The sequence below is a fragment of the Anser cygnoides genome, chromosome 20, assembly GCF_040182565.1.
Source record: "Anser cygnoides isolate HZ-2024a breed goose chromosome 20, Taihu_goose_T2T_genome, whole genome shotgun sequence".
NCBI lineage: Eukaryota > Metazoa > Chordata > Aves > Anseriformes > Anatidae > Anser > Anser cygnoides.
The window spans coordinates 11,105,935-11,129,789 of NC_089892.1; the positions used below are offsets into that span (position 1 = coordinate 11,105,935).

The 23,855-nt window shown below is 47.6% G+C and overlaps 1 protein-coding gene across 14 annotated transcripts in view; it reads left to right on the forward strand.

Moving 5' to 3' along the window:
- ZNF618 (zinc finger protein 618) overlaps positions 1–23,855 on the forward strand; it is a 167,347-nt gene that overhangs the window by 76,891 nt on the left and 66,601 nt on the right. For all 14 annotated transcript variants that reach the window (XM_048056958.2, XM_066980938.1, XM_066980945.1 and 11 more), the window contains 2 exons: positions 9,403–9,659; positions 19,744–19,821. In XM_048056958.2, the coding sequence (XP_047912915.1) occupies positions 9,403–9,659; positions 19,744–19,821 (335 nt within the window). The remainder of the gene's footprint in view (positions 1–9,402; positions 9,660–19,743; positions 19,822–23,855) is intronic.

The window sequence follows — 23,855 nt, forward strand, 5'->3', positions numbered from 1 at the left end:
TTGGATGTGTCCCAGGAAAGGACAGGGTTTGGGGCTGTATTTCTTACCTCAGAAATTATCTTTGCATGTCCAATTAATGTGATCTCCTCAAATCTAATTGCTAAATTTGGAGGATGGGTCTCATAGCCCCTGAGTTGCACATGCATCCTGGTTAGCCTCAGCTTATTTTGGTTAGTTTGTAAGTGATTACTGCATTCCGAAAAGTTGTCTCTGGCACAGGATGGGTACACCAGCCTGGTGAAGCAAACCCTCTGGCTGACCAAGGTACAGCCCGTAGGACTGTGAATGAAGCAAGCAGAGAGATTTGAAGTAACCCTTCCAACCTAGCAGTGACCTTGAAGTCCTCGAAGCATGAGGTTCACATGAGCATGTTGCATGGGCTCTGACCCCTCTTTTTTTCATTTTTTCTGTTTTTCAGCAAGTTTTGTTCCTCCACTGATGGAGGAAGAAGGAGTTCCCACTCCCTAAAATAATTTCAGAGAACGAGAGTGTACAGGTTCTTCTTGTAATGTTTGCTTTCAGAGATTGTACCCACACTTTGAGAATATGCAGTGGCATCTTGGTGATTCTGAAAAGAACTGAAATCTCCTGGGGGAACAGTAGTGACCATGACCTCCCCGTGCTGATCTGTGACCAGGAGTTCATGTTATCAACACGCACCAGCACGTAGTGCCACCAGCATGTAGTGCCACCACTAAGAGTGCTGCTGGCATTCTTCTTCCTGCTCTGGTGTCTGTGCTTCAAAACGTGGGTGGGTTCCCAAACACTTGTGGAAAGAATTGGAAGGTATATTTTAATGTGTGTACAGTATATATTAAGGAAGTGTGTTGACTTTACTTCATTCAAGAGACAGCAGAAGAGGTTGCTTGCTCCTATGGAGGGGAGATTCCCAGTAAGAGGATCTCTTTTCCAGCAAACCAAGTGGAGCATGGCTCAATGACCAGAGCCAGCTATCCATGCTGGAGATACGGTGCTTGTTTTGGAGGATAATGACTTATAGGAGAGACCCAGAAATGTGTTTGTTACTCCAGAACTTTGCACATCCAAATCAAGGCGGCCTCCATAGAAAAGAGGCACTAGATGAAACTGCAGGTGTGCTTTTGGCAGAGGAACAGCTCTGGAGCTCAGGAGGTTGGGTTGGGTGAGTAGGTTGGTCACTGCGAGGGAACGTTTGAAGCAGGAAGCATCGAAACTAGAAGCAAAATGTTCAGCTGTGTCACTGGAAAAAATAGCCCCATCTTTTCTCTATTTTAACCCTAAACTTGAAAGCCTTTTTGCCCAGTAATGTCTGTAAAAGAGGTGGCCCTGGTGGAGGACACCAGCCAGTTCCCCTGCTTTCTGATCCACTCCACTTCTCTCCTACCCACGTGAGGCATGGTGCCCACACAGCGGGGCTGCCCTGGGGAGCAAATGAGAGCTAAGAAGAGGGGGTGGGAAGGGCACCGCAAATCATTTATCAATCAAACAAACTTGAATTTTACATTGTTCTTTTTCTGCTTTCATCATCTCCATGTAAACAGAGTTTGTTTCCAGCTGCTCTGTTTGGGGAGGTTTAGGTTGGATATTAGGAAGAACTTCTTTACTGAAAGGGTTGTTAGGCATTGGAATGGGCTGCCCAGGGAGGTGGTTGAGTCACCATCCCTGGAGGGCTTTAAAAGATGTTTAGATGTAGAGCTTAGTGATATGGTTTAGTGGAGGACTTGTTAGTGTTAGGTCAGAGGTTGGACTCGGTGATCTTGGAGGTCTCTTCCGACCTAGATGATTCTGGGATTCTGTCCATTCCACTTCCCTTAGCTCCAGTCCTGGCAGGAACCTTCTGACCCTGAAAACCATGGCAGAGGTCTGTAAGTTGAGCCCAGTTTTTTTCAACCCTACATTTTGTGCCTGCTTTCCTTTCTGACAGCTGAAGCCTTTTGATAAGGCATGAGATGAGCCAGCTGCCTGTTGGTTTTGAGAAGGCAAGTTGTAGTGTCATACGGGTGACGTTATCTTGGTGTGCTCTGCAAAGCATGGCCTTTCAAGTGTCCACTTCATGGTCCCAATTACTCTGCTCTTCTGAACCTCTTTGGTCCTGCAGACCAAAACAGCAGAGCAAGCACTGTACAAGTGTGTATTTTAGTAGTGTAAAAGAGGACAGAACATGCTTTCCCAAGGGGAAGTTAGATAGTACCATCATCAATATCATCAAGGCATTAGTGATGTGTCTAGGTTCTTACAGCCTGAGTGGTGTCCAGGAAAAAAAAAAAAAGATGAAGATGCTCCGTGTTTGCTGCTGGGGAGGAAGAGCTTTGTAGGTGTTGACTCAGACTACGTCCTCCTCATTTGTTTCCTTTTCCTCTCCTTTTGAGGAGAAAACACACAGGAGCTGACGTTGAAAACTGAGTCTCCACTGATCTCACTTTGCTCCTCCCAAAAAGCTCAGCAGGATGTGCGCTATAAAAATAGCCTCATTAGAAGCCATCTGAGTACATATACAATCACAGATCACTCAAAAGGGAGCACAGAGCATGCATGTTTCTGTTGCTGTCTTCAGAGAATTACATGACAAATTATTCCTAGCTGGAAGAAATGTCCTTTTGTAATTGAGGTTTTTTCTCATTCTTTCATAAGGGAGGAGTGTGTGTTTTTTAAGTAGCTTTTAGTCACTTTCATTATTTATGAGAATGCTACTCCAGATCAGAAAAAGCAAACTGCAAATGCGAGTTTCTTCTGGCTGCAGCAGCTGACGGGACCCATTTGCTTTCAGTCATTGCTGGTTCCGCTTATCACAGCCAGGAAGAAACGCTCTCCAAAGATAAAAACGACACCATATTGCAGCTCTTTGGTTCGCACCTCTTTCCCCTCCTTTCCTTCTTCAGCAGGAGATGGGTTGGAAGGGGAGCCGCTGGCCTCATCCCGAGAGTGTTACGGTGCAGAGGAGACAGCTGCAAAGAGTCGCCCGTTTCCTTTCTGTCCTCCCACCTGGAAGAGCTCCTACCATTGCTCCTTGTGTTGCTGTCCCTGAGGCATCACTCAGACTACTTGGCTTTATAGCCCAAACTGTACATCTTGCGCAGTCCGTAGTCTGTGGTTGCATCATCTGGCTGTGTAAAGCCTCAGGCCTCCAGGAGCTATTGTAGCTGTACCTAAACGGGTCCCGGAACACGTATCTACCCGTAGCTGTCCAGCTCCCCGTGACGACTCTTCATCAAGCCTCCTTAAATCTCTTCTGCCTTCACATGCTTGTATTTGACATGAAAGTGGCCGTAACGTCATTGGAAGATGAAAGTCTGATGATCAAAGCAGGCAGCAATGTTGAAATGAGCATTGTGAGATGGTAGAGCTGGTAATACAGTAATTGGCTCCATGGCCTAGTTACACAGAGGAGTGACACATACAAGCACAATGTTTGTTTGCCTCTTTAATGTTTAAAATCCATAGGGCCTGTGTTCTGGGAAGGAAGGAGCTCCAGTAGGAGCAACCGAGCATGCGTTGAGTGGTGGTGTGAGCAGTGTGTGATCCCAAGGTTTGTGCCCCCTCTCCTCAGCAAGGGAAAGCCTCCTGGATCTCCAAGCTGCACAGCTTGGTAAAGACAAGACAATAAGTAGTAAAGGAGGTTGGTATTACCCAGGAGAGCTCAAAGACATGGAGAAGAATTTAAATTCACCCTGTGGAAGGAGGTGGGGTCTAAATTAGTGGAAGGAAGTTAGCAGATTATGCACTCTGCTAATCTCTGGTCTGATTTATCTGAGGAGTTTTTGTCGTACGCAAACAGTACTTTGAAGAATGTCCTTTTCCCAGGAGATATCGTGCCATGGATGTTAAATGCAGGCTGGACTTAATAGAGGGAATTGCAGCGGATCTGTGGAAGGCCACACCTGAACACTGTACAATTCAGAGCCACCATGAGTGGGATGGGTGCAGGTACCCAGGAGTGGAATCTGACTCACGGGAGGTTGTCCCTTAGTTCTTGTGCGCTGCTGTCTCCACCAAGTGGAGGCTCTGACCACATTGCTGGTACCTGTGTGTTACCCAGCGGCGCCCTGCAGGAACTCAGAAGATGGAGCTGGTCTCAGCGTTGGCACAGCATCAGCTCTCTGCCTCATGGTCAGTGCTTGGAGACACGGTCACTTTTTGGTTCGTGGTGAGGAGTACTTCTTCCGGGTCATAATATCAATTCTTGACTGAACTGAAGGCCAGGCAGCATGTTCTCAGTTACTGTCGTCTCAAGGGAATTTTCTGGAGAAGTATGTTCTGGACCTGCTGCTGCTTTCTCCTTATCTCTACCTGGAGGCCCTTTGAGCTGTCTGGAATGAGGGAAAGCAAAATTCTGCATAGCACACAGCAAGTGCAGTGTTGCAGGCTTGCAAGGGATGCAACGTCCTAGGACCAGAAGGGTAATGAAGAAATTATGCTTTACTGGGTCATGTCTCTTTGGCTCCTCACAGACCTGCAGTACTCCCCCTCTCCATCCTATCTGAAGTTTTCCAATGTCTTCTCTTTTTTCTCTACCAGTTTGCTGTGAGGTGTTGGTAGTGTTTTTTCCAGCCACAACAGGAGGTTTCAAACTGCTGTCCCACGTGGATCTTCAGCCCTCCTTCCCCTGGACTCTGGAGACAATTACATTCAGTTCTTCGTGATATCACCTCAGACCCAAGAAGCCTGGACTGATCCTAGTTTTGCTCTAGTCACAGGAGCACTGGCTGAATTTCACATGGGAGCAGAAGAAAGGGGCCTCCACGGATGGGGCCAGTGCTTGCCAGGAAAGCCATCTTCCACCATTGGTGCCTCCTCATCTCTCTCCAAAGCTGCGTAGCCCCCAGTGGAGGCACCAAGTGAGCTGTCTGAGAGCTCAGGCCTGAGCCCAGTGGTTTCAGTGCTGCGCTGTTGGGTGTAGGATGGTTGGATGAAGTAGCACCATGGCCCTGTTTCTTTTTCCAGTGCAGCCCACGGCCTCCTGCTGCGCTGGTGGCTAAATGCTGGGAGATGGATTCAGAAGACCATGTTGATGACTAAGCCAACTCAGTGGATCTCCAGACCACCTACACAACTTGTGCCTCCTTCCTGTCAAGGTGGATCCCACATGGATCACTGGGCATGACCTTCCGTTCTGAGGAAGCCCTTCAGTTACATTTATGTGAAGGTATTTTGCAAAACCATTGTGCTCCTGTGGACATTCAGCTGGGGTGAGCCTGCAGCTGAAGCTTGGCTAAAGCTTGGCATCAGCCAGGAGCTAGAAAATATCTGCGAGATAAGAAATGATAAGAGTAATAGAAGAACACAGCTCTTCCTTCTTAAGCAAAACAGCAACAGTCATGAAGAAGATAAATTTGCTGTCAGGGGGCGTGGGACTAATTCCAGCCACATGCAGCTCAACAAGGGAAGCGCAACACAGCATTTCCCTGCAGCGTGCTTGTGTTTGGGGTGGCATTCTCTGCATTTTGGCTTCTGTAGTCTGGGTGCTGGGGCCCTCAGTGCTCTGAAATGGGATCTGGCTTGTGCAGTAAAACACTGGCACCTCGGGGTGCTGGAGGTGAATGTGTGTCCTGGGGCTGTGGCAGCAGAGGTGGGAGTATATATATATACTGAAAAAAAATCTCTTGTAGTTAGTGTTCATCATTTATTCCCTTCTCTCCCTAGATGTGGGATGTGAGCGGGACGTGGCTGTGCATAGACCTCACCGCTGGGTCACCGTGCAGGCGATGCCGGGGTGCTCGACGGGAAGCACTGGGGGCTGTAGGTTCACTTCCCTGACACCTGGGTACATCTGCTAGCTGCTGCTCTCATTGCTCCTAGAAAGTGTCAGAAGACAGAGAGGGTCTCAATTCTGACAATCCAGTGGCGCTGTTTTTTTAAAATTATTATTATTTTTGAGAGGACCTGTGGGCTCCTTTCAGTGCTTCCATGCTCCAAAAGCATGCAGAAGATAGTTGCAGAAACATTTTGGGCTGGTGTCCTCTACACTGAGTATCTGATCAGGATTGTAACATATGGGGCAATGTCAGAGGAATGGATTGCTTTTAATTAATACTTGCAGATTTAGGTCCCAGCTAAGAGCAGACTTCCCAACGGGGAAGTTACTTTCTTGGCAGAGATGGATCCAGAAAGTCAGTGAGTGTCAGGAGCAAAGTTTCAGAGAGTCCATCGGTCTGGTCTACTCGCTTACATCTTCCTGCAGCTTCTGGCCACCAAGTCGGGCACCTCTGTGCCTCTGGCCGGCACATGTGTACCGAGCCCCTTAACCTGGGGCTGGCCAGATGCAGATGCCCTGGGTTTTGGAGCCTTTGAGAGTTTTGTTCTGCCTGAGCACATCCTTTGGAAAATGGTTGTTCCAGTGGACCACCATCAGTGCTCACATTTTATGCCTCATTTCAACTGGTTCCAGCTTCCAGTGATGAGCTCTCTCTCTACTTTTCCCTGCCAAATTAAGGAAAGACAGTATTTTCTCCCCATGAAGATTATAATACGCTGCAATCAAATCATCTCTCAGTCTTCCTTTTGGCATGAGAAGCAGCATGAAGTTGTTTGGTCTCATAAAGTCATAAAGCATTTTTTCCCAGTCTTGAACCATTTGAGTGCCTCTTTTTGAACCCTCTCCAGCTTCGCTAATCACCTTTTAAAAACGAGGGTGCTCAGCCTGTCTGCAGCGCACTGGAGCTGGCTTTGCCGCAGCTTTGTGCAAAGAGAAAAGCACCTCCATGTTACATCTTTCTGCTCTCACGCGTGTGTATCCAGAAGTCGCGTTAGTCCTTTTGGCCAGAGCGTGGCTCCGTGGCTGCGAAGCGACCTGCCTGGGGGGCTGTGGGTGAGCATTGGACTCATGTCCATGGGGGCACCACGCACCTGGACACATTTTGCTACACTGCAACTACTCGGCTTCTGCAGGTCCAGTTGACAGAGCGACTGGGATCACCAGTTTTGGCATCCCTTTCACACTCATTGCTCTCCATCCCCCACACCTCCTTCAGTCAGCAGTAAATTTTGGCAGCGATGATATTAAATTTAATTCCAGAGCACAATGAATAAATCTGTCTCAAATCAACCACTTGGGAAGCCCTGTGGAAATAACTCTGCTCAGGAGCACTACAGGTTGAGGACAGCGTTTTGCCTTACAGCACGTGGCCTGTTGCTCTCTCTGGGCCATGTACTGCCGATAAATTTTGTCTGAATGTGACATAAAGCTGGGCACCATCAGAAGATCTCTGTTATTCCCACCAAACTTATGATCTGCTCAGAAAGCACTATGCTTAGTCTCACTGCTAGCTGTATAAGCTTTTAATTCCACATCACTTGGCTCCTGCATTGATTTTTATGTTGTTCTGTCCGGGATTGGCAAGTACAGGTTGCTGTGCCATCAATAACTGAGCCATTTCGCCTTCATTTTAGGTCAAAGCCAGCTTTTACTGACTGCTTTTACCTTTCTGCCTAACAACGAGAATTGTAGTGCTTTGATTTTGGTCTTCCTCCCCTTCCCCCATTAAGGGGGGGATTTTCTTCCCCAGAACCCATGGCTTTTGCTGCCTTTATCAGTGTTTTGCATTTCACACCTTCCTGGTCTGATTGATTTACAATTGATCCCACCCTTTTCACTCTCACTCCTGGCTGCTGCCTTTGCTTCGGCTTTGGAGCGGGCACTCAGCCATGTTTCTGTCTGGTGAGATTGATGGACCTTCTTGGACGTCCAATAATATTACCATAAAGAACTTCCAATTTTCAACCACGTTTTCTCTGTCTTAATTCATCTTTCTCACTTGTAAAAGCCCTGGATGATTTTGGGAGCATGGGGGGAAGCATGTGTGAGGAGGATGGGCATGAGTGGGGAGGCAGGTCAAGGCTAATTCTCTCTGTTTAGGGGCTATTAATTGCACATTTCATTCCATAATGAGAATGAAGGGATGAATAATAACATATCTGGTGATACGATGTGATTGACCCATTCTGAAATAGCAGCTACGTGTCTGTGTAGGAGGTTGTGCAGTAATTACTGCAAAAGATTGTTCTCTTCCTTCATCTGCTCCTCTCATCTCCAGCCTCCCAGGCTTACCCGCTGAGCGCCTTCTCCTTCAGTTGCAGCATTTGGATTTGTCTTCCAGCTTCATAACCAGAATCTGAAAGCGTCGCAGGAGTTAGTTTTATAACATGTTAATTTATGCTTTGTTCTGACTTCCTATGATGTTCCAAGCAATGGGATTTCCTTCTTTTTTTGCCATTGCATGGTCTAATAGCTCCCATAAGTTCAGCCTATTTTTCACTTAATTTTGTCTATTACTTCCGCTTATAACTTTTTCAAACACTGCTGGCTGTTCCCAGTGTTAATATGACTCTAAATACGTCACATACTTTTTAAAATCTCATGTTCTGTGTAATCTACAATATAGTTATATATTTAGTTCTTCTGATTTCTGCGCAGACTGAACCAGCAATTATTTTGTTTTTGCATTGCATGTTGGAATTTATTAATAGTCAGTCTTGAAAACAGGGAGCCCATAAAGAATGATGGGATGGTGCATTTGGAAAAGGAGCTACACTGGGTTAGTACTTGGTCCTTGTCTGATGTGCTCTAAATCCCTCTGTCTTTTGCCACCTCAGCACATTTGAATTTTGCTGGTGTTGCCATGCAGCTTTGGGTTGTCCAGGTTCCTTCCTCCACTTAGGGGGTTTGGGAATTTATGTATTTTATTTTGATTCTTTTCTTCCATTAATTCTGAGTTTTCTCACTATTTCGTTCATCTGCTCCTAAATCCTTTCCTCCTCCATCTTTTCCTGCCCACCACACTTTCCCTGTCACCTTTAATACTTGCATCTGCCCATAAATTAATAGCCTCCCTAGATGTTACTATCATACTGTATGATCATTACTCTGTATCATCTCTGATCATCACTGTATATGTTAAATAAGGCCATACGAATACCACAGGATGAGAGTTAGGTTGCTTTGAAGGGTTAAGAGAGGATGCAACAGTAGATTAATGCACAGAGGAATGCACAGGGGCAGAGATAGCTCCAAATTAAAAATGTCAGGAGCAAATGATGTTTCCTCTGCATGTGTGGACTACTTTTGGCATGATAGTCGTCGTTGGGACTGCTGGAGTTGTCGTCCTTGACCTTTTAGGAGCCAGCTGAAGTTCTGTGCTCCTGCTCACTGAATAGGGCTGGTTTTGACTGATACTGCTGTTAGTGATGATTAAGGTTATTTTCATTACTGGCAAGTGGTTTTACTACTTTTGTCTGGTTTTAGTTGTTTACTATTATGTAATTATTGTTTATTTATATGACCAACACCCATACCTAACCATATTTTAAAATAAGCCACATTTTAAAGTAATTGCATTAAACAAAAATATCTTTACTGAATTCCCACCCATTAAAAGTGAGTGCTTGAAAATGAGAATTCATGGTTTCTCTTCTTTTCCCCCCATTTAGGGAGTGTTTGAAGAGGAGCCCACGGAGCCCAAAAGCAGAGGGCTCCGATTCGGTGACATCTCAGTCCTCACCCAGTGAAGAGGCTGGAATGATGACTGAGGTGAAGGTGAAAACAGAGGTACCAGATGACTACATCGAAGAGGTGATCTGGCAGGATGACGCCAAAGATTCGAAGAAGAACATAAAAGATGGGCCAGGAGACGTGCCAGCAGAGATCTGCGTGGTGATCGGTGGGGTTCGCAACCAGCAGACGCTCGGTAAGCTGTGGGTCAGTGTGCCCCAGAGCTGCTCCTGGCGCCTCGGCTCTGCTGGACAGACCAGAGCGAGGTGCACGTTGCTCCCGGGGGCCTAGCTCAGGATTAGTGACTTTCTTTAACTGCTGCTATCTGTTTGCATCTGGTCACTCCTAAAGACTCAACCAAGATAAGGGTAACTTTAAGAGAAAGATTATCACCTCTTCTGAAGAGTTAAATCACATGTCCATCAGTCATGCAAAATTCTTGGTGAACCCAGGGCTGCCCAGCATAGAGGAAACCAGGAAAAAAGCTTGAGAAAAAGTTTAAATGTTTTGAGGGAAGTTGCTTTGATGAAAGTAGATGTTTCCTGTAAATAATTAGATTTAGCTTAGAAACAGTTTTACGGGTTGCTGTTTGTTTGCTTTTCTGTTTGCTAGTAACATTTCGGAATAATTTTGACTTTGAGCTGGCTGCGGTGCGCCACTTCCAAAACAGTATTTCCTATCCCCACCCCACCTAGAGCTGTGAAGTTGCGATGAGAAAGTTTTCTTTTTTGCTGTGAACATCAGACTGTCCTCTCCGGCTCCAGAGAAGGGCCTTTCTGTGGGGCCCTGGGGGAGCCTCTGCTCTGGCTAAAGCGTCTCCTCCATCGCTGCGACATGGAGCAGGTCCCAGGTGCCGAGCAGTGACTGAGAGCGAGGGTGGTTGCTGATACGAAGAAGAGAGAGAGGTGGGATGATGTTTCCTTCAAGGGGCTAGGGAGAAAGCTAATTTGAGCTGCCTGATGTTGCTCTTGGGGTTGGTTTGTCTTGCAGGGGGAAAGAAAAGGGCCACTGATGTTAGATTTTCTCCTGATTTTTGCTTGATTGCTGTTCATGCTGTTGGAAAGAAACCCTGGAGGATGTTGTTAGCTGGGGACTGTCTTGGAAGCATTGTGGTCCTGCTTGTCTTCCCTTCACCAGCAGGACAGCCACTAGGAAAGGCAGGGTGGGAGGTCACTGCTATTTATGAAAGTTTAAAACATTTGGGGAAAGCCCAAGTCCATAACTGGCTTCAACTTAAAAACCTTCTACTTTGGAGGAAACACTCTGTGTATTTTCAGGTTTTTTTTGCGTCTCCACAGCTCTTGAGAAGTTGGAGACTGCATGGGCAACCCTGAAACACAGAGGTATCCCCGGGGATGGCTGCTGAGCAGAGGCAATAGGAGCTTCTCTTCCAGCTGTGGTCGCCAGCCCTTGCCGAGGGGACCTGGGCCCCTGTCACGTAGGACCCCCTTCCCCTCCTCCTGCTGGCTGGGCTCTGCAGGTGGCGCCTCCTGAGAATGTGGTTTCCAGCTAAGGTTGACTAGATTGTCATGCAAAGTGGGGAGTGGGGTTTTGCTGTTGGCTAGCTTGGATGCACACCAACATGTCACATATCGAGGGTGTTGGGGACAGGCTGGGGTGAGGGGAACATGATTTCCTCCCCATGGGGTGAGGGACAGAGAGGGTTCTTTACTAGCTAACAAGTGGTAGTTGAGAGCTTTAGAAAGTAAACTGGAAAACTTCTATCTGGAATTGCTTCTTGAAATCAAATGTGCATCGCATTTGTTATTTTATAGCCTCGTGCTGGGTTTCTTTAAAGGCAACTTGGTCCTGAGGCGATTGGCAGTTAGTGGCCGATTCCTTTGTGCAAAGAGCCCTGTAAGTGCCCCTATTCATCCAGCCACTCGCATAATTCTTGTTTGTTGGGGAGGTGGCTCTGAATAACTTTTCTGTTTGGCCACCAAATACTGTGCTCTGTGTGGACCGACCGTGGTGCCCAGATATCAGTTCCTTGTGGTTTCTTGGAACTGGCTCTCAGTCAATTCTTCTGGTCCCGTCCACCCCCCGCAGAAACCACAGGCAGGCACTATTTCTATGGCTGCAGCCATTTGCGGAACTCACAGGGGAAAAGCCCCGTGCCTGCTGCTGCGCCGGTGATTTCGGCTGCTGCTCTGAGGCAGCCCAAGGTTGCAGGCAGCCGAGGGCACTGGTGCTGCCCAGCTCCGGAGCAGAGGCTCCACGTGCTCTGCTGCTGCTCGCCGGTGCTTCCAGGAGGTGTTCTCATGGAGCCTTTCTTGCAATTCTGGTAGCCCTGTGTCTAAATCACTTCAGCCATGCAGAAGGGCAAGGCCTCGGTAGGGTTTTATTCCCCTTCGTCAGAGAAGCTGAGAAGGTGTCAAAAAGGGTTATTTTTTATAGTAATTCATGTTGTGGGATGAAGTAGAGAACTGGAGGTAAATGAATCCCCATCGTTTCCATGGGAATGGGAAGGCTGCCCCCCAGACTGTGGTTTCATGGTGCAGTGGGCACGGTGGGCAGCACAGGGGATGTCTCGCCTGAGCCGGGGCCGCGGTGCCTGCGGCGGCAGAGCCCACGTGGCTGCAGGTGACAGAGCTCTCTGCGGGCTTGGCGTCAGGGCTGGGCCGCAGCGTGCGTTAGAAGATCTGTGCCTCTTTTCTGAGCCACGTCTCCTGCAGGGCCCCGCCATTTTCACACATCTGTAACTTTCAGCAGTTTACTGACAGGGATTCCCAGCTCGGTTGCGGTTATGCTCTTGTAGGGCTTTCATCAGATTAGGCTGTGTGCATGCTGCCTGCTGTTTGGCTGCAAGTTCCCGTGTTTCCCCCTGAGCTCTGGTCTACACCAAACTCTGTTTCAAGCCCTGCGGTGGATGAGCGGGAAGTGCCACGGCTCTGCTGATGTTTGAGTTTTTGGACTGCTACAGCTTTTGTAATGCTGCGCTGGGATGCAGCGATCCATGAGATGGTGGAGTTCAAGATGGAACTTGGTGGAAGAAGTAAGGCAAAAAGTAGGATTGCTACCCTGGACTTTCGGAGAGCCAACTTCGACCTCTCCTGAGACCTACTTAGGGTTATCTCATGGGCAAGATTGCTAGAAGGCAAGGGTGGTTGTGAGAGCTCGGCAACATTTAAACAGCACTTCTTCCAAGCTCAGGATCAGTGCATCCCTAAGAGTAGGAAATCAGGGTAGGGAGGCATGAGACCTGTGTGGATAAGCAAGGAACTCATCAACAAGATCAAGAGGAAGAGGAAGGTCTATGAACCTACTCATCAGCCACCTATAATTGCTTACACACTACTGTTCTCACCCCTCAGTCTATTTTCACAAATGTTCAATGTGTATGGTGGCCCTTGGGGACTCCTCCTGTCACCCCAGCGCAGCAGCCCGAAGGGAGCTGGGTCCTCTCTTGTGCTCTTCCTCGAGGCTCTGTGCAGAAGGGATGCCACCTCTCGCACAAGGGCTGGGGGATGGGAAAGAAGCACTCACACAACCCCTGAGAATTGGCAACAGATTTCTTTATTGCCGGGACATCTTGCAGGTAAGCCTGCGGGATGTCCGTGGTGTTTGGTGGCTCCAAGCTAATGCTTGGGATGGAGCCTGAGCATCGAGCAGGGAGCTGGCCGGGCACTCCTGCGACACTGTTGGTGATCTCGGATGGAAGAGAGCAACGACATGCTGCGGTAGTCCCAAGTCTGTTCTGGTGGAGATGGATCCACTTCCATTTGTTCCTCCACATCTTCTGGTGGATTCGTCTCCATGGGCTCCACAGTGTTTGGCAGAAGGATAAGCCAGTCTTTGCCCGGGACTGCCCAAACAGGATGCCTTCCATCCCGAATGTTTTCAGGCCAGGGTGCCGAACCAGGGGGTCATCCAGTTCCACCCTGAGGTCCCATGCCACTGCTAGCTTGATTTTCACGCATGGGTTCAATGCTGCCATCTGTTTTCCAGCCATGGCTGGGTCCCACGCTCCGTTCCGGACTATGGGCACGCCTCTGCTCCCCACGGCTGTCTGCCTGATGCTCCTGATCTTGCCCCACGCCACCGTTGCGCCTACGGGAAGGCCCAGGCCCCCTGTCGCTGGATGTTAGAGGGGGCGGCCTGTTCCCCGCATCGTTGTGGTACCAGTGGTACCGCTTGTATGTGTGTGTGGGCTGCACGCCAGAGGTCTCTCGAGCACTGGTGTCTCTTGTGCTGCCGGCGCTATCCCTCCGCCCATGACACTTCTCTTCTTGTTAGCTGCATTCCTTCTTGGTGCTTCTTTGGACGGCATTGTTGTCCTCGCACACCAAGCAGGGCTGCTTCTCGCCGTGCCGCTTCTAGTCTCCTTCCTGCCGCGTACGCCGGCTGTCAGAGGACCTAGTCGCTGAGCGAGTGGTGGGCCAGCTGCAGGGGGGCCTGTTTTATAGGGCCCGCAGCACATGCGGGGCACTGGTGGCCACTGTGACCTCAGCAAGCCTCTGCGATGCAGTGGCCCATGCGTGGCCAAAGGCGGCTGTGTTGGGAGCGGCCTGGAAGATGGAAGAAGGAGGAGGGTTGGGGGGCTGAGGGCCCCTTTTCTGGGGCTGGCTCCCCCGGGCCATTTGGCTTGCCAGAGGGAAAGGCTGCCCCTTGACCACAGGGACTGCCCTGCACCTCCCATCCTGTGCCCTGGGTTTATTTTTAACACTGTTTTTTAGGTAATTAAAATTACTTTACAGAAAAGAACAGAAGCAAGGTGCATCTTCAGGCCTAATTCCCACATGCGCTTTGTGCTCTGAGTGAGGAATTTCTACCTCACGTCACACCCAAGCTAAATCTCCCCTCCATTTGTTCAAAGCCATTATTCCTGGTTCCATGGCTACACTCCCTGACAGAGTCTCTCTCCAGCTTTCTTTTAAGCCACTTTGATGGGTTAGGTTAGGTGGCAAAACTGCAGGACCTTGCAAATTGCAGCCTGGTAAGACCTTGTTCCACATGTTCCACATGATGCTTTCCAGCTCAGGCTCTAGTCTCACATCAGTGTAACACAGAATCACAGAAACATTAAGGTCGGAAAACACCTCCAAGATCATCTGGTCCAACCATCACCCTACCACCAGTGTCACCCACTAAGCCATGTCCCTCAGCACCACGTCCAACCTTTCCTTAAACACCCCCAGGGATGGCGACACCACCACTTTCCTGGGCAACCCGTTCCAATGCCTGACTGCATTGACTGACTGACTTTCTGGGAAGAAATGTCTCCTAATTTCCAACCTGAAGCTCCCCTGGCACAACTTGAGGCCATTCCCTCTAGTCCAAACACCTCACGAAGGCACCCTTTCTTCTTCTGGGATGATTATTCCTGGCAGGATGCATAGGTCCTGCATCCCGAGGCCCAACCACACCCTGACATTTCCATTTCCCCTCGCTTTTACCCTCAGACCCCTCACTACAGAGAGCGGGGGCTTCCATCCCCCACTCCTCTCCCACTTCGCCACCCTCTTCTCCTCATAATACCCTTGCTTTAGAAACAGAGAGTCCTTCTGTTACAAATAAGAACCTGAAGAATGGGGTGAACTAAGTGACTTCCCAAAAATCTTCTGGAGAGTCTGGTTTGGGGCAAGAGGGTCCCAGGGGCTGCACCTGGACTGCAGCTGGGGCAGCATCTGGAGGTGACTGGGGCAGACCCCCAAAACGTGCTCTTTTTTTGTGTTTTGCTGAGTTTGGGCCCATTTGCTCTCAGCCCTACAGGGCTGCTCTCTGGTTCTGCTTTCTGCTGGAAGTTGCTGTCTGGCCGCAGGTGCCTAATTATCCAGGTGCTAATGAAATTCATTCGAACGCCCTTTTGACCCCCACACAGGCAGTGGAAGGAGTGAAGGAATTTAGGGAAGAAACAAATGAGGAAGAGTAAGTGTACAGGAGCAAGTGTAGAGTCCTGCACCTGGGAAGGAACAACCGCACGTATCAGTACAGGCTGGGGGATGACCTGCTGGAGAGGAGCTCTGTGGAGAAGGACCTGGGGATCCTAGCGGATGGCAGGTTGGCCATGAGCCAGCAGTGTGCCCTGGTGGCCAAGAAGGCCGAGGGGATCCTGGCATGCATTAAAAGGAGCATGGCCAGCAGGTCAAGGGAGGTGATCCTCCCCCTCTACTCTGCCCTGGTCAGGCCTCCCCTAGAGTACTGTGTCCAGTTCTGGGCTTCCCATTACAAAAAAGACAGGGATCTCCTGGAAAGAGTCCAGCGGAGGGCCACAAAGATGACATGGGGCCAGGAGCATCCTCCCTATGAGGAAAGGCTGAGAGACCTGGGTCTGTTCAGCCTTGAGAAAAGAAGACTGGGAAGGGATCTTATTAATGTTTACAAATACCTGAAGTGTGGGAGACGGAGGGGTTTGGCCAACCTCTTTTCAGTGGTTTGTGGGGATAGGACAAAGGGCAATGGCCATAAAATAAGCACAGGAAGTTCTGCACCAACATGCAAAAGAACTTCTTCATGGTGAGGGTGATGGAGCACTGGAACAGGCTGCCCAGGGAGGTTGTGGAGTCTCCTTCTCTGGAGATATTCAAGGCCCATCTGGACGCCTACCTGGGCAACCCGCTCTAAGGAACCTGCTTTGGCAGAGGGGTCTGACCTGGTGATGTCTTGAGGTCCCTTCCAACCCCTACAATTCAGTGATTCTGTTGTTCTGTGATTCCTTTTGATCTGCTGTTATGCAGGAGTCTCACAAGGCCCATGGGTTCCCCTGGGTCATCCCAAGCAAGGGAAGCCAATAGACTGATGGCTCCCACGGGCCCAGAGCTGCTGTCTCCTCGCCGGCGTGTCTGGGAGGGCACAGCTTAGAGAGCTGATGTCTCCTCTCCTCCTCCTTTGTCCTTTTTATCTTGCTCACTTCATGTGCTGGCCTTGGGCCAGGGCCATTTGAAGAGGTCCAGCACATCAGCGTTTCTCAGGGCAGGGCTGTGAGGGCAAGAAAGGCCAAGAAGCGCACTGCGAAGTGATCTAGAAAGGAGAGGAAAGTAAAATGGTATTGGCGCTGTAAATCAAGAGAAGGGGAGGGAGACTGTTTGGCTGGTGTGGATGATTTTCTAACGCTGGGAATACCATCAGGTCAGTATTTGTGTTTTGAAGGACTGAGTTATCTGTGAGTTGATCAGGAGAAGTTTTATACAAGACTATTTAAACTCCAAGTCTGGTCCGGGCTTTATGAGAAGTATTTTGGAGAGGATTTTTCAAGTCATGCATTAAATCAGAAATGTTTCTGAGACAAAGTGAAGAGTGAATCCTTCTGCTTTGAGACTATCAATCTAACATGCACATGCTTGATTCATACCGTGATGCTGATGTCTCAGTTGCTGAGCTGCTATGCACACATAATTCATGAGATCTTTGGATTCTCCTTAGTTAAACCACATAAGTGCTGCAAAAGCCTTAAAAATTTCCAAGGCCATCTGTCCCTGTGGCTTGGCAACAAAATGTCAGAGGCTACAGAGATTTTTAATAGGCATCAGCTATCATTATCCTTTGGAAATGCATCCACTTTAAGGGCTCTTTTCTGATTTTTTCTGCACAATTTAGATGGAAAAGCAGTGGAACGTGGCTCTCCTGTTGGATAAACACGAAATCGATATTCAGGGACCTGGATTTTTGACCATGTATTGAGATACACGTCTGGTATGTGGTGGAAGGGTGTGAAAGTCTAATCAGGGACAAGAGAGCAAGGGAAAGCTCTGGACACTCTGGGTGTGTTGCCCAAATTCTATCTGCAAGGCTCAGTAGAAGTCTGGCCAAACTGAGTGCACCAACTAACCAAAAACCCTCCCCATCTTCTCACCTACTACAAGCAGCTTTAACCTGCATGGCACATCCTGATGTGGGTGAGGTCTGAAATAAGCCGTGACCACAGTGGCATTGCCCAAGGCAACACAAGCATGTCCTCTGCAGAGCCTTAGCATGTGATTTTTTTTTCACTTCATCTCTACTCCACTCTAACAACACGTTTACTGTGGCAAACACTCCCTCCTTTCTCTCACAGTGGGATCTGTGCCTCTGACCCCACCATGGTGTGCTGCGTACGCAGCTGGGGCTGTTGGGCTGTCTCACAGTCCCCGTGGGGCAGTGCTCAGCCACCTGCACGCAGGAGGCGGGTAGAGGTGCCCCTGGCAAAGCTGGCTCCAGCCTCCCCCACATTGCATGTGAGACCTGGGTCACAGGGGATATGGGGAGCAAAGCGCTCGCCATGAGATGCGCTGGGCTCTGTCCTGCCATCAGCTCCTGCCCTTGCTTCCTGGGCAGAGCCCATTGTGCAGGGCAGCAGTGCCAGTTTGGTTCTGTACTGGCAAGGGAAGACGCTATGCAATCACTTGTATGGCTTATGTTCTTCCTGAAGAACTTCTGCACAAGCAAATGCATTTATGTGGCTTAGACCACCTGCAGAGGAGGGGAGAAATACAAGAAATGGGGGGGGAGGAGGGGAAATCAGCCCAGAGCCCCTAATTGGTTTTTATCTGTTTTTATTTTTATTTTTTGCAGTGCTCTGTGTGTGCGCAGCACTGTTTTAGGGGCATGGGTGGGCATCAGTCTCAGTTTGCTGGTGGTACAGCTGAACCACAGGCATTGCACAAGGTTACGGGTTGGAAGGGACCAAGTGATCAGGAGCGCACTCATCTTCTGGCCATGCTTGCTTTGGGACTCTAGCTGGAATAGTTTTCAGAAAAGACCTGTGGAGGTTGGCGATCAATTTCATCAGTCTTTGAGCATGGACAATGAGGGCTGGCAGATGCTGCTGACTTGCTGGTATCCAGGATTTCACTTAGGATAACCTGAGTGGAGTGGCTGTGGGTGATGACTGTCCCACTATATGTATCTGTATACAGGAAATGCGGCTAGGTACGATATAAGAGGCTGTGGAGCAGATCATAGTCAACTGACTACAGTGTCAGTATTTTAGAGTGTTTTTCCAGATGTGTTCTCCTGTGTTCGGGCTATAGCGAATTGCCCGTATGAGCATCAGTGACAAAGTATCCTCCCGAGCTCAAAAGACAGCCCCAAGTGATGCTAACAGTGATGGGCAGGGAATTCAGCACGGCTGTGAGATGGAAGGAGGGTTGTTTTCTTCAGAAGCTGTAAGCAATAGGACATGGAGAAGAAAGAATGTGGGTATAGTGTGTTCAAAAAACGTTTGATTTTGTTCCTGGAAAGACCTTACTCAAGAGTAACACATGGTAAGTATTGCTGTAATGTGATGTTTGGGAGTGTTTATTTGGACGTGTGTGAATGCTGTGTTCCTGTTTGTGGCTCATCCTTGAGTTTTGCTGTTTCGCATGATCAGGAAAAGATTTTTCCAAGGTTGCATGCATGTCCGTGGAAAGGAAATGCTCCGTTCACACTAAAGAATCCTCAGCCCTGTCTTCTCCCACCTCCTCTTCCAGTGAGTGCTGCCCTTGCTCTACCAGATAGGACGTATAGAATCTATTACTTACCTGATGGGCAGCTAACAAATGCAATACATTTTGCAAGTGAGAGCTTGAAAGTCTAATTTATAGCCTGTTTGCCAAGATGGAGTGGGAAAAAAAGGTTGAATCGTCTTAAATAACAAATCTGAGGAAATTTTTGTCTGCCTGTCCAATAAACAGAAGAGGCTAAATTCATTGCATAATTTCATCATTACAAATGATTCTCCCAGCTCTGTTTCTCTGGTTTCATTTCAAATGACTCTTTGCAGATGTGTGTTTTCTGGAATTAGATACACAAATTGAGAAGAGAGACTACTGTGGTCATGTGATTTTCCTTAAAAAGGTCAAAAGTTCTATTTGTATCTATTTGGTTTCCTCTGGGTGGATATTTACCAAATCTCTGTGGGTTTCCTGAGAAATTTGTACATTGTGCATTTCTTGAGAAATTTTGAAAACTACTTGCCTCAAGATAACATACTGCCTTCTTTTTTCAGTTGAAAAGCTTTTTTCCCATATACTAGAACTTACTGAAAAGTGATTCAAGGTTATTTCTGTCCATAGGAAATATTAGTCATTATTATAAAATTATAAGTCAGGCTATTTTGAGAGTGGCCCTTTCATGTTAGCAAATTTATAAAGATATACTGAAAATGTAAGTTCAGGGTAATATGCTAAGGAATCTTAAATAAGGCTGAAAAACGAATAGAGTCTGGATAGTGATTTCCTGCATTTATCTCCATGAATCTTCCAAAAATTACTTTGCTGCAAACTGCATTTTTTTTGTCCGTGGTTTATGGATAAGTATATGGTGAGGCTGTTTTTCCTGATCTAATATGGCGTTGTATACTTTTCTGTCTTGTTTTTCAGGATCTTATGAGTGTGGAATATGTGGGAAGAAATACAAGTATTACAACTGTTTCCAGACCCATGTGCGAGCGCATAGAGGTATCTCTCTCCTGCTCAAATATTTGGGAATCCTGGGGTAACATTCAAGCTCAGGGAATATTTTGGGGAAGGCTTTGAAGATTGCTCTGCCACTTCTTTGTCCATCACTAGTGCTTCTTTTGGGTAGCCTGTTTGTAGGATAATCTTTGTGGCTCTCTGATTTCTTTGGCTCTCCACTCCAGCAGTATTCCTCCTGAAGTTGTGACCAGCCGCTGTGCTTGGTGCAGTAGGATAACTGCAGTATTTACTGCACGGGGCTATTTGGGGCATTGCTGTGTGTTGGGAGAGCTGCAAATCACTAAGTCTCTCCTGGCAGATGAAATCATGTGCCAGCCCCAGGCAGTGTAGGCACCTGCCCGAGGTGTTATAATCCACCCCTGCTGTGTATGGGTGGAGGACAGTTACAGATCAAGGCAAAAAGTTCAGGCAAAATCCGGGACTTCAGGATGTTCATACCTGTGCAGAGGGTTGTTTTTATTCATGGAAAAGGATTACACACAGTAAAACGCATCAGGTGCTGATGTTCGTTACTATTTATGGATGTCCACAGTACAGGCTGCTAACCTGTGCATCTCACTTTATGCTGGCAGTGGTATGCTTCTGTGTTTTCATGCTAAACATAAAATGATACTTGAAATCATCCCTGGGCCCCTGCTGAGGTCACTTTCCAAATGTATTGTTTGCATGAAATTTCATGTGCTTAGTCAGAAGTGATTTTCTTTTTCCTGAATTTTCTGTAAGTCTGGCTAATTTCAAGTTACTTAATTGCAGAAATGGGGAAGTTTTGCTTGGCTGTTTTGTACAATTAACGTAGCATGTATAATTTGGAGAAATACGTATCTAAAATAACAAAACCATAGGGACTTGAAACTAGATCACAAGCCTTTCAGTGTTTTTATTTTCTTCCACCTGAGTTAAGCACTGAAGTGTGTCAGACTTGTAGGAGCATCTGCAATAACTCCTCATTTGTCACTAGCAATATTAGTGCACTTGGTCTTCCATTAAGCAATTGACTGGAATGTCTGAAGCCACATCAGGGAATCTCCCAATGAAAACTGAAAATCCAGGAATAATGAATGCTAATGCAGTGTTAAATCTTAAATGCTTAAACTCTCAGAAGTCAGCAAATGCACAGCTGAAAAGCAAACATGCATCTGAAACTTCTCAGAGTCTACAGTCACATAATAAATCCTTTAATTGCATGGTTGCATAGTTCTTGTGTGCTGTTTAACATCATAGAGCTTCTTCTGTATCCTCAGATAGATGCATAATTGGTTTTTGATACTGGTCTTTCTTTCTAAATGCCAACAAAGCTCCTAGAGGTCCTTTAAATAACTGCTACAAGCTAGCTTCGCTCTGCAGTTGAAGAAAAAAATCCATAAAATAATAGTGAGTGGCAACTGTCCCACCCACTGTAGGAGAACATCAGTTTTGTGACTATCTGAAGAACCTGAATATGGTTCCTGGGACATACCGAATCCTGAGGGAACTGGCAGGTGAAGTTGCTAAGCCACTCTCCATCATATTTGAAAAGTTGTGGCAGTCAGGGGAAGTCCCCAGTGACCGGAGGAGAAGCATAACCCCCATTTTGAGAAAGGGTGAAAAGGAGGATGCAGGGAACTACAGACTGGTCAGCCTCAGCTCTTTGCCCGGGAAGATCATGGAGCAGATCTTCCTGGAAGCCATGCTTAGGGACTTGGAAAACAGGTGATGGAGACATCCTGCATGGCTTCGCTAAGGGCGAATTGTGCCTGACTAGCTTGGTGGCCTTTTATGACAGATTGACAGCATTGGTGGACAAGGGAAGAGCAACTGATGTCATCTACCTGGACTTGCCCAAAGCCTTTGATACAGTCCCACACAACATCCATATCTCTAAATTGGAGAGACACGGATTTGATGGGTGGACTATTTGGTGGGTAAGGAATTGGCTGGATGGCTTCATCTAGAGAGCTGTGGTGAAAGGTTCAATGTGCAGATGAAGACCAGTTATGAGAGGTGTCCCTCAGAGGTCTGTACTGGGACCAGTACTGTTTAATACTTTCATTAGTGACATGAATTGAGTGCACCCTCAGCAAGCAGGTTTGCAGATGACACCAGGCTGTGTGGTGCGGTTGACATGCTGCAGGGAAGGGATGCCATCCAGAGGGACCTGGATGGGCCAGAGAGGTGGGCCTGTGCCAACTTCATGGAGTTCAACAAGGCCAAGTGCAAGGTCCTGCACCTGGGCCAGGGAAATCCCCTGGCCATGGAGCTGTTGGAACAGGTCCAGAGGAGGTCACAAGGATGATCAAGGGGTTGGAGCACCTCTCCTATGGAGACAGGCTGAGGGAGCTGGGGTTGTTCAGCCTGGAGAAGAGAAGGCTCCGGGCTGACCTTACAGCGTCCTTCCAGTGCCTAAAGGGGGCTGCAGGAAAGCTAGGGGGGGGACTCTTTGCAGGGAGCGGAGTGATAGGGCAAGGGGTAATGGCTTTAAATTTAAAGAGGGTAGGTTTAGATTAGACACGAGGAAGAAATTCTTTACTCATGAGGGCGGTGAGGCCCTGGCCCAGGCTGCCCAGAGGAGCTGTGGGTGCCCCATCCCTGGCAGTGCCCAAGGCCAGGCTGGATGGGGCTGGGGGCAGCCTGGGCTGGTGGGAGGGGTCCCTGCCCACGATGGGGGTTGGAACAGGATGGGCTTTAAGGTCCCTTCCAACCCAAACCATTCCATGATTCTGTGATTCTAATAGTTTGCTGACATACAGAGGGCTTTACTGTTGCCTCACAGCATTGCAATAATTTTATAATAATGATTGCAATATTTAAATCTGGGACAAGGATTGCTTTTATTTTACTTCTCTCCAACAAGCACTGTGGGATCCTTACTGCAACAGGAATTTGTAGGAGCTGCATTCGTATGAGATCAGCTGCTATTGTGTGATTCAATTTACTTGTATTTATATATTTATTTATATTGCAAATGAAATTAAGGTATGCATCAAATGGTCTCGATTCATCACCATACACACGTACAATTGATATCTGTAGGTTTACCACAAACTCAGTGGAGACATTGCTTTGCCTTTTGCTTCCAAAGTCTTTTTAATGTGTAGCTACAGAAGATGGAAATTTTCAAATTTTTGTATGTGGAAATTTATTAGTAATTTTCATGTCAGCACTGGAGAAGCACAATTTATATATGTAAAACTTAGAAAGTGTTGTTTTATCTTGCTGTAAATTGATGCATGCAGTGGTAACATTTAAAGTGCATTTAAATTGCCTTAAGACAATAAAAATCAAAATGAGATATTTATTCTTGTATACTAGTCAACAACAAATCCAATTGAAAACTTGATGCAACTCTGTAAATGTGATTCTCCCAGAAACAGACCCCGAACTAGCTTCTTAAGCAGTTCAGAAGTGTACCTGTCTGCAGACAAATAATATGCCATTGAATATGCACGTCATGTATACGTCAAAAATAATAATAAAAAAGAAGGCCTATAGGGAGGAAAGCTCTGTGTCCTGTTATCCAGTGAGAGTCAGACACAGCTGAACCAGCAACAATGCTGGAAATAGCAGAAGACTGCAGGACTTAAAGAAATTTTGTTGGAAGATGCTTTTATTGCAACAAGTACCTAAGGTTTTATGTAGAAGCAGTGGCTGGTATTGTCCACCATAACAAATATGAGATAACCTTCTGGTTATCACTAAGGGTGTGGTTCTTCTCTCTCCATATTCTCCCTGTGAATGTGCAGTCCACGTTTTGGATGAAACCCCAAAGCACTGGCAAGCCAGCTCTTTTAGTTCTACTTGTCCTCGAAGTACCATGAGTTGAGCTCCCTTGGCCTATTCTGTGCAATCGTCAGCTGCCAGAAACGCAGATCCTGGACCTTTTCATCTTTTCATTTTGGCCGGGCAAGGAATGAGCGGTGGCAGGACTTGGCATTCCCTCTTTGCCTGATGGTTTTTCTGAGCATCAGCCACCGCCACGTGTCAGACACCCAGTACCAGGCCTTTGCCTGAGGGTTTGGCTGATGCAGGATCAGCTCTCC